The 14,866-nt window shown below is 38.1% G+C and overlaps 1 protein-coding gene across 13 annotated transcripts in view; it reads right to left on the bottom strand.

Annotated features, from left to right (window-relative positions):
* Nucleotides 1-643: 643 nt before the first annotated feature.
* PLCB4 (phospholipase C beta 4) overlaps nucleotides 644-14,866 on the bottom strand; it is a 410,467-nt gene continuing 396,244 nt past the window's right edge. For 11 of the 13 annotated variants that reach the window (XM_030821965.1, XM_030821969.1, XM_030821962.1 and 8 more), the window contains 5 exons: nucleotides 12,428-12,529; nucleotides 8,251-8,308; nucleotides 7,743-7,829; nucleotides 4,365-4,401; nucleotides 644-2,193 (listed from right to left, as the gene is read on the bottom strand). In XM_030821965.1, the coding sequence (XP_030677825.1) occupies nucleotides 2,105-2,193; nucleotides 4,365-4,401; nucleotides 7,743-7,829; nucleotides 8,251-8,308; nucleotides 12,428-12,529 (373 nt within the window). In that variant the 3' untranslated portion in view covers nucleotides 644-2,104. The remainder of the gene's footprint in view (nucleotides 2,194-4,364; nucleotides 4,402-7,742; nucleotides 7,830-8,250; nucleotides 8,309-12,427; nucleotides 12,530-14,866) is intronic. The other 2 variants (XM_003252600.2, XM_030821970.1) reach the window with 1 other exon arrangement.

Raw genomic sequence — 14,866 nt, 5'->3', positions numbered from 1 at the left:
TTGTGTGTACATTTTAATCCTACTACAATGGATTAATGGTATGAAGTCTCAAATACTAAAAGTAACCTGGATTAAAGAAAAAAAAAACTGGTTCCACATATAACACTGGAAAATATAAATGCTTATGGTGGCCTAGGAGGATGAAAAGCCAGAGAAGAAATAAGAAAAATCTAAAAACTAGTAGTACCTCTCCAAAGCAGAAACAAGAGGAGGCAAGTGATGAATTCAGTCAAGTGTTACAGAATCGTGAGCTTAGTTGAGCTCTTGGGTTTGATTTGATTTAATGATGAGAAGCCATTCAGAATCTTTGAAAACTGGCAATCCAAATGTGGTGATATTTTATTAACCATAATTTTTCATGAGATGCTAGTGCCAAAAGATCTGTAGTCTAACTCCACTGTTTTACAGATAAGGAAACTAAGAACAAGAGGTATTTTACAGAATCCACTTCAAATCATAAACAGGAGAAAAACAAGTCTATTACATCTGAAGTCAACTAGAATCTGCACGTTTTGCATCATTTGGGTGAAAAACATGTTGAGGGTAAAAAGCCCCCTTTGATAATAACGATGATATGCATATGAAAAAGGCAAAACATTTGCTAGAATGTGTGTTGGGAGCAAATACTCTGACGAGTGTTATGTGTGTTTTAATTTTTTATTAGAGAAGTTGGAAGTTTAATTTCAATATTGATGGTATCATCATTTTCTCCGCTTTGTTCAGAGGAACACACAGAATCAATTTTTACAAGCATATACAACAATTCACTTGGTGCTGTGCCCTAAAATCAGTCATCTGATCAGTTCTAGACTACCGGGTTTCCATGCGCTCCTCTTGGCTTTGGTGGCATAGCTCAATTCCCAGCGGAATACTTTTTCATGCACTGTCTGCAACTCAACTACAGCAGGCTTAAAGACCATGCAGATTAACACTGTAGCAAATTGTTCTGATATTTAACAGACATAAAAAGGTCATCTCCTGATATGAAATTCTGAAAATCTGCATAAATATTTTTGTGTAAAATTAAATTAGTTATGTATTTTTTTCAAACTAGAACTTGAAGTATCAAGAATGCCCACATAATTCATATACACATATATATAGAGTTTTTCATTATGCTAAAAGTCTTGATAGTCAAATTATATTCTGTGCCATACATTTATTTAACCAGTATTTATTTGGCATTAGGTTAACTGTGTATGGATTAGTCTTTATTGGTGCTTGTGTATCATGCAAACATAGTTCTAGTATTCCTGTTTACTAATCTTGTCATGTGGCAATACTTAGATGATTTTGTTCTCTAACAGTGTGAATTAAAGAGTATAAATACTTTATACATGGTCACATTTACAAACGTTTGCCAATAACCACTTCACAATCTTTATGGTGTGAATTGTAATATCTGGAATCTGCAGAAACAATTCCTATAAAGCAATGTCAGATGTAAACTTTCTTAAATGTGCCTAACACAGTTCTCCTTTGAGTAATGATGAGTTTTGGCACACATACACTGCTCTATTTTTCTATTGTTCTAATAATTTCCACAACTTTTACAGGAAATTAGCCTCTGATGGCATGGTAGAGACATGGCACTTACTGATGAGGTAACTTAGATGTAGAAAAATTTTGCAAAATTATTTGTCTAGCAGACCCCCACTTCTGCTAATAAATTTGTAGACAGTTTTCTTTTCCTAGTGCATGCACTTGCTATGAAATTGCTAATGCACTGTTTTTTTTGTTTTTGTTTTTGTTTTTTGCTGCAGTTCAAACATGTCCTAAGGCATCACAAAGGAGAGTTGTTAACACCAAGCTCATTTACTTGTGATGGTATTTTATAGCAAACATGTTTAAGTTGTATTATCAATGGTTGAACTCTGCCTTACTGGAATAGGAAATTTTTGTGGATTTGTAGCTACTTTTGTTTGGCCAAGGAAATGCGATACTCAAGCTGTTAAATAGAAGTCAGTCAGACATTCCAAGTCTCTCTGGTTTCACATATCATCTTGTTTACACATAAAGGAAACAAAATAAACAGCTTCCATCCACGGAGTTTGTGTTCAGAGGTTTGTGAGTGAATCTTTTGATGCTTTGTGGGTTTGCTGCTTCAGTTTGCATTTTGGAGTTTCATACTACTGTTGCTGGTCTGCGGTCCATCTCGGCTTCCAATTTCACCATCTGCTGCATCTCCTTCGCCTATAACATCAGAAACATGGCCTTACGTGTGTTGAAATCCTTATCTGAAGGCACTGAACAACCTGGCCTCTCTTCTCCCATAAATATGATCCTGTCACCACATCCTTGCTACTCAAAATATGGTCCATGTGCAAGCAGCATCAGCATTGCCTGGGACCTTCTTAGAAACGTAGAATCTTGGAGTCTACCCCAGATCTATTGAATCAGTTAAAATCTTCATTTTCACAAGATCTCCAGGAAGTTTTTATACACATTAAATTTTGGGGACTGGTTTACACAGTGCCAGGAGAACCACTTGAGAAGAGGGTAGACCATTTGCTTTATCTTTAGACTATACCACAAACCGTTTGATTTAGTTTCCACAGATTGACACATTGCTTTGACTGTGTGTAGATAATTTTATCACATTTAGAATAAGTATTGCTTATGTACAACTTATTTCCTAAATAGCCTGAAATTTAGTTAAAAGTAATTCCCTAAAAATCTAATTGATAGAGAAGTTCAGGTGAGAGCACATTACACTGGATTGGCTGGAGTCTTCTGTAAATGGAATGTTACAGGAACATGCAGGCTTTCAGGAATCTTATTGTGCAAACTCTGTCCCTGTGGGCTCTTACTTCTCTAGGGTACTTTTTATGGACTACCAGGAGGTAAGCAATGGTGAATTCAACCTCACGAGTTCAGATTGTCACTAAGAAAACCAGCTAATTCGAGAAGAGGAAAGGGGATATGATGGGGGCAGTGTCTGGTGAGAAATACTTGCTTGGAAACATAGGAAAAAATCAAATAGTACATTTCAACTTTTATTATCCAACTAGTAGCCTGGATGCTTTCGCCCAACCCAATGCACGTATCTTTCGAGGAATGAGGATTTGCCCATTTCTTTTTGTTAGTGACATGCTGCTTTGAAATAAAGGACATTTGAAAATAGAAACATGGACCTATGAAGATATAAATCGGATGAAGATTCTGAAGTGCCCTGATGTTACTATTTATGTCTGCTTAGATATTCCAACTAAATAGAAGGTCACTGGGGGGGGGGGTTTGGTCAACTCTGTAGATTATATGAGAAGCATCTTCCAAATGAACTCTTGTGACAGAATTAATTTAACCCACAGACTATACTGTGATTTCCTTCTTCTTCTTACTTCTATATTTTGGCGTTAAGTTTCATTTTGGTGAGGATGGATATAATAACACCAAATAATTAAATCTTTCTGTGTAAATCTGGGATGGGTGGTTCCCTCTGCCCAGATATTTTTTATGCCTAAAGTATAGTAATACTCTAATCGAGAAATGAAGAAATGGAGAAAAATATACAAACATGAAACTATGACACAAACAGTATTCATAAGGGATGACAGTGAAACATTGTCAGCACTGGAAATTAAATACTTCCATGTTCAGTAAATAGTAGCAAATGATTCTCTGTGTTTCTCCCCCTTTAGCTTCTGAAGAAAGTATTGACCACGGCGTAGAAGGAAGAATCATAGGACATTACAAGACTATTCCAACAGCTAAGTTCTTGTATGAGTTGGGTGACCATTCATTCTCCTTTGCCTGAGGCAATTCCAGTTTATGCCTGTAGTCCTAGATATTATGAACAGAGCTGCCTTTCACTCTCAAAACTATCCTGGTATGGACAATAAATTACATGATCACCTTACTTATGAGGAGTGATTAGGGTCTTTGGAGGATGGGACTTAGCAGAGAGCATGACAAGAGTCATCGTGTAATGTTTCTACACGCAGAGCACAGCTCCATCATTAAAAACCACCAACCAACTTTTAGCAGGTGCTTTAAAAATTAATTGGAGTCATATTAACATTTGTGAGTGATCTGACTCTGTGATCCTGTCTTAGCTCTGGTCAGTCCAAATGACAGCTGCACATCACTGTTCTGGTTATGTCTTTATTACCATGATCTGTTTCCTAGATCTGCAATAGAAAATACAGGCTCAAATACCCTCAGAAGTAATTCTCTAAAGACTTTGGGCATTTTGGCATGAATATGACATCAGAAATCCAAGCATGGAATAGTCAAACTTTTAAATCCAAACCCTTCAGATATTAGTTATGACCAGATGTGACTCATAAATGGAGACTGCACAGAGAATACGGACGTAGTCGAGAAGGAAAGCAACGTCTTGCTTATCAGAGTTTCGGTCCTACCTTGCGTTTGGGACACTGCATGACAGGATTTCAAAAGCTGTTTGTACAAAAATAGTAATGTCAAAATTGAGTCATACATACAAAACAAAGAAAATAAATGAATATTGAAGTGAATTTGAAAAATGAATGCAAAACCATATACAGAAAAGCAAAAAGCTAAGGATAAAACATGTACACACCCCTCAGTGACAAACTTTCCCCTAGTTGATCTCAACAGAAAATAAAGAAACAAAACAAACAACCAACGCCTGTCATCCCCAGACTGTGCCTCTCTTCCGTGGCAGTAAGTGGAGAACTTGGCCTTTAAGCAAAACCTTTTACCTCTTTTTATTAAATGACAGGATTGATGATAAAAATCAATTTTTGAGACTCAAGTGTGTGACAGTAATGGAGTCGTTAATGCTTGAAATGGTACATGTCAAGACAGATGAGATATACTGTGTAGCTGGGAAGTCTATGAAAAAACTCAAGTAGGAAAAACATCCCCAACCTTCAGAGTGTTAAGTGAATAGTTGGCTGACCAAGTAGGCAAGGACATAAAGTGGCTTACAAATAACCTAGAAGGTGAGGATCCAGAATCAGGACCAAAACATACTGATGCCTGGTTTGTTTCTGCCAGTGCCCCCAACACTGGTTTAGCTAATGGACTGAATCCATTCCAGGCCTTGCTTTGGAAGGGGAGATTTGGGACACTGATTAGGAGTAGGGTCACAGGAAAACAGAAAGAAACCTTTGAGGGAAATACTATGGGAGAATGTTTACATTTATCTCTGGCTTAGAAAAGATGTCTTGGGATTTAACAATTATTTAGAAGATTGTTGTAGAAGTCTGCATTGTCTGGAGACAGAGAACTGTTCTTGCTGATGAAATGTTTACCTGGTTATGAAGGGAGCTATACTATATACTTCCAGACCTTGCCTTTTTATGAGGAAAGAAATGAAGTCACTGTATCTTTTGCACTGTGCCCATGACAGTGTTGTACCATACAGAGTAACTGTGAATTGAGAGCTTTCTCACCCTTAAATGCCAAAAAATGTATAACTAGAAAGATCTGGGATTGAATTTGCAATTGAACAGGCCATATTTCTAAAGCAAAGCTTAACACAGAAACTCAAGTCCAAATTCGTTGCTTGCCAGAAGCATCAGTATGGTATCTTGAATGTCTTTTCCTTGAATCTCATTAAATCTTTATCAGGTCTCAAGCCTTTTCATGTTCTATGCTTTCCCAAGCTTTTGTGACTCAAAGTGTCAGTCGTGGGTGGTAGACCTTAAAAGACATTATTTGAATTTCTGGAACAAAAAGCCAGCACCCTCCCAGTACAATCTAATCAATACAGCTATCACTAATCTAGCAGTTTAATGCAAGAACTCTGGTGTGGCTTGAATTAGCCACGTATTAGGATAAAAACTCAAAGTGATTTTTGAAAATTATGTACTTCAGCTCCAAAACTAGCGACACAAGATGACTGTATTCTCTAGCATACACCACTATTGTAGTGATGAGTAATTCTGAGCACATTTACATTCTTTAGTCAAACTTGTTGCTAAGCAACACAATTTCCAAGTAGTTTCTTAATTTAGGTAACTAACACATAACTGTGCCTTACCTTTCACTGTGCCCTTCTTCTAGGGAGAATTTTTTAAAACCTTCTCCAAGGCATCCTTATGCCTACCCATTGTTGAATCACTGAAGTGACTTCTAAAGCTTTGGAGATGGTGGCTTTATCCTTATTCATATTCCCACATTTCCCCCAGGAGCACTTTTTGAGAAGTGCTTTAAGAACAAAAACATAAGCTAGGTAACTTGTACCAGAATGTGATGTGTTTATGAGTTGGTCAAATGAATTGTACCTATGGGACAATAACCATATATTGTCCCCTTGGAGTGGACTTGCTTATGAATAGAAGCACTTAGCTGAAAAGGAAATGGGAAACGTAACTAGGAAGTATGTTGATGAATAAAATTTCTGTCCACCAAAAAGTAAAGAATCTGAAACTAGAAGTCAGATTTATCTGTTACCCAATTACCATACAAAAAAATGATTTTTTTTTTTAACTTTCTCAAAGATACCTTTTAGTAAAATTCCTACTTAAGTATTCATCAAGGGGAGTCATTTACTCTGGAAAAAAGTATTCCTTAAATAGGATTGTTTTATAGATGGGAGAAAACAGGAAGGAATAATGTGGCACAAGTACATATTTCATCAAAACCTCTCTGTTTCTAAATTGAATTACCTAGGAACAATAACTTCTATACCAACTACGCCTAAAGAATAACATTTGAACTGAGAAAGTCTGAAATGTAAATGATAACTGAGGGTCTTGTTGCCACAGGAACTAGAGGGATTTCCATCAAATTAAAGGTTACTGTAGAAGGCTGATGGGCTGTAGCCCATTTGGAAAGGTCCCCACCTGTACCATGCACCAGATAAAAATACATTTAGCTTGGTGCTGGTATATGCCCATTGGCCTAACTAAACAGTTGGTGTTTGGGTAACTCCTTTTTATTTTATTTTATTTTATTTTTTGAGATGGAGTCACTCTGTCGCTCTGGCTGGAGTGCAGTGGTGCGATCTCGGCTCACTGCAACCTCCGCCTCCCGGGTTCAAGTGATTTTCCTGCTTCAGCCTACTGAGTAGCTGGGACTACAGGTGCATGCCACCAGACCCGGCTAATTTTTGTATTTTTAGGAGAGACGGGGCTTCACCTTGTTGGCCAGGATGGTCTCAATCTCCTGACCTCCTGAGCCACCCTCCTCGGCCTCTCAAAGTGCTGGGATTTCTGGCATGAGCCCACTGGCCCGGCCTGGATAACTCTTTATTTGTGTATATTTCTTTATTTAGTGTCTTGTCTTGCAGGGAAAAAGCACTAAGATTATGGTATCCACTCATGTTCAGTGATTTGTAGAGTGATGGGGGCTCATGACTTTAGATACCACCTGTAAGCCCCAGGGAGGTTTTTAAACTTCATTTTCAGATTGAGTTTGAAAATAGGTGGTTTCTCTCATTTGCTTTTAAACATCATATCCCTTGCCTATAGTTTGCAAATTATAAAACTCTAAATGAAAATGGAGAAATACTTTCTAATCTCTTTTTTTCATCCTCTCACTTTTAGTAATTTCATTCTTAGAATCCCCATAATCCCCATAATTTATCCAAATATTCTTTTTTTTGGCACAGCCAAATTCTGCTCCTGCTCCAAAAACTGGTACTTTCTTTTCTTTTTGGATATAATGGAGAAAATATAGTAATGGGCAACAAATTCTTCTATCTACCTTTCAATTACAATATACAAGCCACTGGTCACTGTGGGCCATGGCGTGTGTATCCCAAAACTGGCCAGCTGCCTGCATGTTTTTACGTATTTTAGGTAAAATACCTGCTCATTCTGTTTCTCTAGGAATTCTAGATGTTCAAGCTGGACTTTTTTCAACTGATCCATTTCTTTGGACTGCTTCATTGCGAGCTGCAAAAAAAAAAAAAATTCTGATAAACTTTGGGTTACAATCTTAAAACAGGGATGAGAAATGACTTGTAACTTTATAATTTAAGTGAAAGAGATAATAATTTTTTTAAAAATCATCTCAAAATTTGGAGAGTTTAAACTCATAATTCTTTCTGGGAAGATCTTTCCTGCTAAAATCTTAGAAAATAATAGAGGACTTATGCATGAGTAAACCTGGCTTCATTTTCTGGATAAAACAGTGCCAGATCATTACCTTAAAGATTTTAGTGAGAAATTATTTTAGCTTTCAAGGAGCAGAGAAGCTGGAATGTTTAATGTACAGAAAAATCAAATTAAGCAAATTAGCTAGAGGTCTGGTGGCTAACATGAGTTATTGTTTATAGTTTTTTTAAGAATGCCAAAAATATAATAAAATACTTACTCTTTTTCTTTCTTCCAGAAACTTTTTAGTGTTGCTGCTGTTTAACTCCCTGACTCGCCTAAAAGCAATGGGCACAAATAATGGTTGGTATGACATTGAATGAAATTAATATTATATCAAATAATAAAGAGCTATATTCCATCAAATTCTCTGGATGGAATTATTGCTTTATTTTTCTAATTTTTATTGCAGTATTTTCAAACATAATAATGTCCAGAGAAGAATATTTTAAAAATCTGTGTATGTATCCCTCAGATTAACTGATATTAATGTTTTGCCATGTTTATCTCACGTTTTTAAAGGCAATAAATAGTTCCAGATGTAATTAAAGCCCCATTTGTATTCTTCCTGATTCAGTCTTCCTTCTTCCTCTCTCCCCAGCGGTTACCGCTATTGTGAATTTGGTGTGGATCTTCTCACCCATGTTTTAATATTTTAAACCACATACAGATGCGCCCATGTGTAATATAAGAGCTTCTCAAACTTTCCTGTGCATACCAATCACCTGGAGAGATGATAAAAACCACAGACTGTTGTGCCTTCGCCTTAGTGACTTTGATCCAGTGGGCCTGGGGTGGGAGGTCTGAGGTTCTAGTAAGCTCCCAGGTGATGCTGATGTTGCTGGCCGGGTGAAGTGGTATCGTTTCGTGTGTTTTCTAAATGTACCCATAGAGTAACATAGTCTGGGTTTGTTCCCATAGCTTACCACGTAGTCTTATGTTTTAGAGATACACCTGTGTTCCAAACCACGTCATTATTTTCATTTGCTGTGTGGATTTTTCAATTTATGAACAGACTACACTATTTCCTCATTGCCATTAACAAAAATTAGGTTATTTTCAAACAATGCTACAACGATTGGGTGCGTGGGCCCTGTAATACCTGACACAATAAGTGTCTGTTGAATAAACGGATGAGTGGATGAAGTATGGTGCATATCTTCTTGTGCACACTGGCAAAGGCTGCTGTAGGGTGTATACTCAGACTTGCCACTTGGCAGGGTACGAACAGGCTCCTCCTTACTCCAATCCAGTTGTCCCCAACTGCATTTCCATCTGCAGTGTCTGGGTGTTACTCTTTCCCCATATCTTTGCCCACTCTTAGTACTATCAGACTTTCCGTCAGTTGGATGCTCCTATGGAATGGCATTGCTCATTGTTTTAACTTGCATTTCCCTGACTGCTGGTGAGGTAGAGTGTTTTTCATGAGTGAAAAGACCTATAACTTCTTGAACTTCTGTAATAATTGTCAGTCTGTTCAGGTTTTCTCCGTTTTCAATTTTGGATATTTATATTTTTCAAAGCAATTCTCCACTCCATCTAACATTTCAAATTTATTGGTAGTTTTTTTCAATAGTAGACTTAGTTTTTCAAAGCGTTTTTCTCTGTAGTTAATTCCCCTTTTCATTCCTAACATCACTAATTCGTGCTTTCTCTCTCTTCTTTAGTCTTGGAGAAAGTTAACTGATTTATTATTCTTTTCAAATAAGCTGTTGTTTTTCTGAATGTTCTCTATTGCATTTTGTTTTCTATTTCAGTATTTTTTGCTTTTCAAATTTATTTCTTTCCATCAGAGATCTTTGGGTTCACTGTTTTTCCAACTTCATATTCTCTTTGAGTGGTTAGCTCATTAATTTTCACATCTTTTAAAAAATATATGCATCTAGGCTATACTTTTCACTCCAAATATCACTTTACCCTCTACACATTGATAAATAGGGCTTACATTGTCATTCAGTTATAAATATTGGGTAATTTCTGTTAAAATGTCTTCTTTGATCTAAAAATGTAAGTATGATTTTCAGTTTCTATATATCTTTCTTAGTGCTATGACAAATTTTTAAATTTTATTTCTCCTTAGTTTGATAAAGTGGATACAAACATACACACAGTATGGGTTTAGAATATAACTATCACTTGGTATAGAAAAATTATTTTTTAAAAAACAGCCAATTTGTAGATATTTTGGAACCACGTACCACTGGATACAAACTTATAAGAGATAGCAGAGTAGGGTGACGATACTTAGCCAAAAATTTATAGTACTTGGGTGATGGACAACCTAAATGCCCTGACTTGATCACTGGGCATTGTATACATGTAAAGTTTTCTCATGTACCCCCATACAGCTGCACAAATAAAAATAGAAACTTACAATAAATAAGTACACTTTTCAAAATAAGATAAATTTTAAGAACCTTGCTAATTAAGTTAGCAGTAACTCCAAATTGAAGATAATTTGACCTCAACTGAGCTAAAGTCTACTTTGTAACATATTTGAAAAAGATGGTAAAAAGCTATTAATTGGCACATTTGTCATGGTTAATTCTATATTTCACTTTGGACAGTCTAAAACAGTTCAAATTAATGAGGTTTTATCATGGCTGGAATATTTGGCGTTTTCAAGCTGAAGAAGGTGTCATTTCCATGTATATATGAGGCCCTTAAACAAAGTTGCTTATCTGAGAATAACATCCAGAGAATGACATTTTTTCTTTTCTTTTTTTTTTTTTTTTTTTTTGAGATGAAGTTTTGCTCTGTTGGCCAGGCTGGAGTGCAATGGCAGGATCTCAGCTCACTGCAACCTCCGCCCCTGGGGTTCAAGCGATTCTCCTGTCTCAGCCTCCTGAGTAGCTGGGATTACAGGCAGGCACCACCATGCCCAGCTACTTTTTTTGTATTTTTAGTAGAGGTGAGGTTTCACCATGTTGGTCAAGCTGGTCCCGAGCTCCTGACCTCAGGTAATCTGCCTACCTCGGCCTCCCAAAGTGCTGGGATTACAGGTGTGAGCCACTGTACCTGGCTCATAAAACAACTTTTCTCTGTTGGACTTTGGCCAAAAGGCCACCTTCTTGCTGGGTATTATTCCCCCAAAAGAAGGAACCCCACTGTCCCTAACCGCTGGTGGTGTAACCCAGGCTCTTGGTTATGGAGCTGACAGCGTTTGTATTCTCAGAGGTTTCCTGAGGTGGATGATGGGCAGCACAGGTGATCGCTGGGAATTAAGTGCCTATCCCTTGGGTAACACGACTATTGACAGCTCCTCAGATCCCCTTTACCAGCTGTGTCTAAAGGACTTGCACCTGGCACCTTCTATGGAGGTCACACAAAGCCTCCCCCAAGTCTCAGGCAGCCAATGACTGCCTAATATGGAAACACAAAAGCCAGGTACTCTTGCTTCAAAGAGGGACAAATCTGTGGTGCAATTTTTTTATTTGAGGTTACAGGGACCCTAGGTGAGATCACATCCTTTCTTAGAGCCTGCCCTGGGCCTTCCTGCTTCCTTACTCCTTTTCTCTGAAGGTCCCTTCCTCAGTGAATCACAAGCACCTCAATTCCTGCCTTGATCTGCTTCCAGAAAACTCACCTAACATAAGGACAAATGAGACAAATGGGATGGGGGCTTTAAAGATGATCCCATGTGAAAGACTACTGAAGAAGACCACCCTCCTGACTGTTGCTGCTATTCAGAACCGGCCCATCCAGAATGGACTGACACCTGAGCAAGGGAGAGGCTTGCAGAATGACCTAATGGAACCTGGGAAGGATGCTTCAGAATTATATTGATTATAGGCTGGGTGCAGTGGCTCACGCCTATAATCCCAGCACTTTGGGAGGCTGAGGTGGGCAGATCACTTGAGGTCAGGAGTTCAAGACCAGTCCGGCCAACATGGTGAAACCCCATCTCTCCTAAAAATACAAAAATTAGCCAGGTGTGGTGGTGCATGCCTGTAATCCCAGCTACTAGGGAGGCTCAGGCAGGAGAATCGCTCGAACCCAGGACGTGGAGGTTGCAGTGAGCTGAGATTGCGCCACTGCACTCTAACTTGGGTGATAAAGCAAGCCTCCATCTCAAAACAAACAAGCAAAAAGTAAATGAACAAAATAAAAAAATTATATTATTATGTCATATTTTATGAAACTTTGTTTGTACAGCAGCACATATATATTGAATGTAAACTAATTTTACTGGTGGTAGTAAGCAACCAGAAAATGTGGACAATTGTTCTACAGTGATAATAACAAACCTCCATTGCAGTTATAATAGCAGAATTCCTAGTCAAAAGCCACAAGTGTTTTTCTGTCTGAGTTGTGTGTGTGTGTACACATGTAAAGAAAGTTGAGACTGTGTCCTCAGGTCAATGCCATGTTCCAGCAGTGAGTACTCTCAGACTTACCTTTCCCGTTCTGCTTTATTCTTGATAGATTTATCTTGGCTGATGGCTTTGCTATTTTCCATAGAAATCTTAGCCTGGTGTGCTCGCATTTCTTTGCTTTCCCTATGTATTAAAAACAAGAAAACAAACAGGGAGGGGGGATGGAGAGTTTGTGTTTAATGGGTAGAGAGATTCGCCTGGGGAAAATGAGAAAGTTCTGGAGGTGGGTGGTAGTGAAGGGTACACAACAATGTGAATGTGCTTAATGCCATGCACTTAATGGTTACAAGAGTAAAGTTTACATGTTATAGATATAGACATAATTTAAACATGAAAAAACCCCAAAATACTTCTGTTTATAGCAATATGACTAGGCTCACTCCTCTCACTCTTTTTTTTTTTTTTTCTATTATTGAGCTCATCGACTTCTGTATTTTGGAAAAAGGAGGGAAGGGACCCCAAGCTATGTGGATGCTGATCCTTGAGGGGCAGTGGCCACCTAGTGGTGAAGTGACAGTGATGGCCTGTGATGAGGAGACAGTATTTTTGCCCATAAATATAAAGATCTCAGTTTTGCTTCATATTGTTTGGGATCAGATGGGCTGGAAGAGAGAAAATGTTCTAACCATCACAAACGGCCTTCCTGTTTCTATCAGCCACAGGAATGAAAGGGACTCAATGGTTTCAAGTAAGCACAGGGAATAGCAAAAAAGTAGGTTTGCAGGTGACCAACCACTGTCTGTGTGAATGCATGTGTACGCATGACACACATGTTTATTTATGTGTGAATTAAAGGAATAAAACTTAAAATGCTACACAGTATATGATTACAAAAATCTTTTTCTATAACCTACGGAGATCTATTGAAAGCACTGCCTGGAAACCAGCATCCAAGCAGTCAGGTTACCGAGGCACTGCTATTTGCTCTGCATCCAAGCAGATGGGCAATACTGAAGTGGTGAGTTACTCACTCAGCTATCCTAGAGCCACTCCAGCAGGAACATGTATAGAAACTCTGGACCCAAGAAGATCACTCTCAGATTTTACCATAACTTGTTAGGAAATTGACCTTTCTGTATTCATTCATTCAACAAACACCAATGACCAAATGTTGCTGACAAATGTCAAGAACGCAAAGATTTTTAACCAAGAATAATAGTTGTGATCATGAGGAAGAAACACAACCACCAGGGGTTTGAGAAAAAGCTAAAATACTGCTGTTGCTTTGAAAAGTGCTTCTGCCGTGGATTTATTTATTTATTTTTTTATTATACTTTAAGTTCTAGGGTACATGTGCACAACACGCAGGATTGATACATAGGTATACATGTGCCATGTTGGTTTGCTGCACCCATCAACTCGTCATTTACATTAGGCATTTCTCCTAATGCTATCCCTCCCCCAGTCCCCCACCCTCCAAAAGGCCCCAGTGTGTGATGTTCCCTACCCTGTGTCCAAGTGTTCTCACTGTTCAATTCCCACCTATGAGTAAGAACATACGGTGTTTGTTTTTCTGTCCTTGTGATAGTTTGCTGAGAATGATGGTTCCCAGCTTCATCCATATCCCTGCAAAGGACATGAACTCATCCTTTTTTATGGCTGCATAGTATTCCATGGTGTATATGTGCCACATTTTTTTAATCCAGTCTATCATTGATGGACATTTGGGTTGGTTCCAAGTCTTTGCTATTGTGAATAGTGCCACAATAAACATATGTGTGCATGTGTCTTTATAGTAGCATAGTTTATAATCATCTGGGTATATACCCAGTAATGGGATTGCTGGGTCAAATGGGATTTCTAGTTCTAGATCCTTGAGGAATCGCCACACTGTCTTCTACAATCGTTGAACAAATTTACACTCCCACCAACAGTGTAAAAGCATTCCTATTTCTCCACATCCTCTCCAGCATCTGTTGTTTCCTCACTTTTTAATGATCACCATTCTAACTGGCGTGAGATGGCATCTCTTGTGGTTTTGATTTGCATTTCTCTGATGACCAGTGATGATGAGCATTTTTTCATGTGTCTGTTGGCTGCATAAATGTCTTCTTTTGAGAAGTGTCTGTTCATATCCTTTGCCTGTTTTTTGATGGGGTTGTTTTTTTCTTGTAAATTTGTTTGAGTTCTTTGTAGATTCTGGATATTAGCCCTTTGTCAGATGGGTAGACTGCAAAAATTTTCTCCCATTCTGTGGGTTGCCTGTTCACTCTAATGGTAGTTTCTTTTGCCATGCAGAAGCTCTTTAGTTTAATTAGATCCCATTTGTCTGTTTTGGCTTTGGTGGCCATTGCTTTTTGTTTTAGTCATGAAGTCCTTGCCCATGCCTATGTCCTGAATGGTATTGCCTAGGTTTTCTTCTAGGGCTTTTATGGTTTTAGGTCTAACATTTAAGTCTTTAATCCATCTTTAATTAATTTTTGTGTAAGGTGTAAGGAAGGGATCCAGTTTCAGCTTTCT

The sequence above is a fragment of the Nomascus leucogenys genome, chromosome 11, assembly GCF_006542625.1.
Source record: "Nomascus leucogenys isolate Asia chromosome 11, Asia_NLE_v1, whole genome shotgun sequence".
Lineage (NCBI taxonomy): Eukaryota > Metazoa > Chordata > Mammalia > Primates > Hylobatidae > Nomascus > Nomascus leucogenys.
The sequence above is the reverse complement of the archived record's forward strand: the minus strand, read 5'-3'. Positions and strand labels throughout refer to the sequence as shown.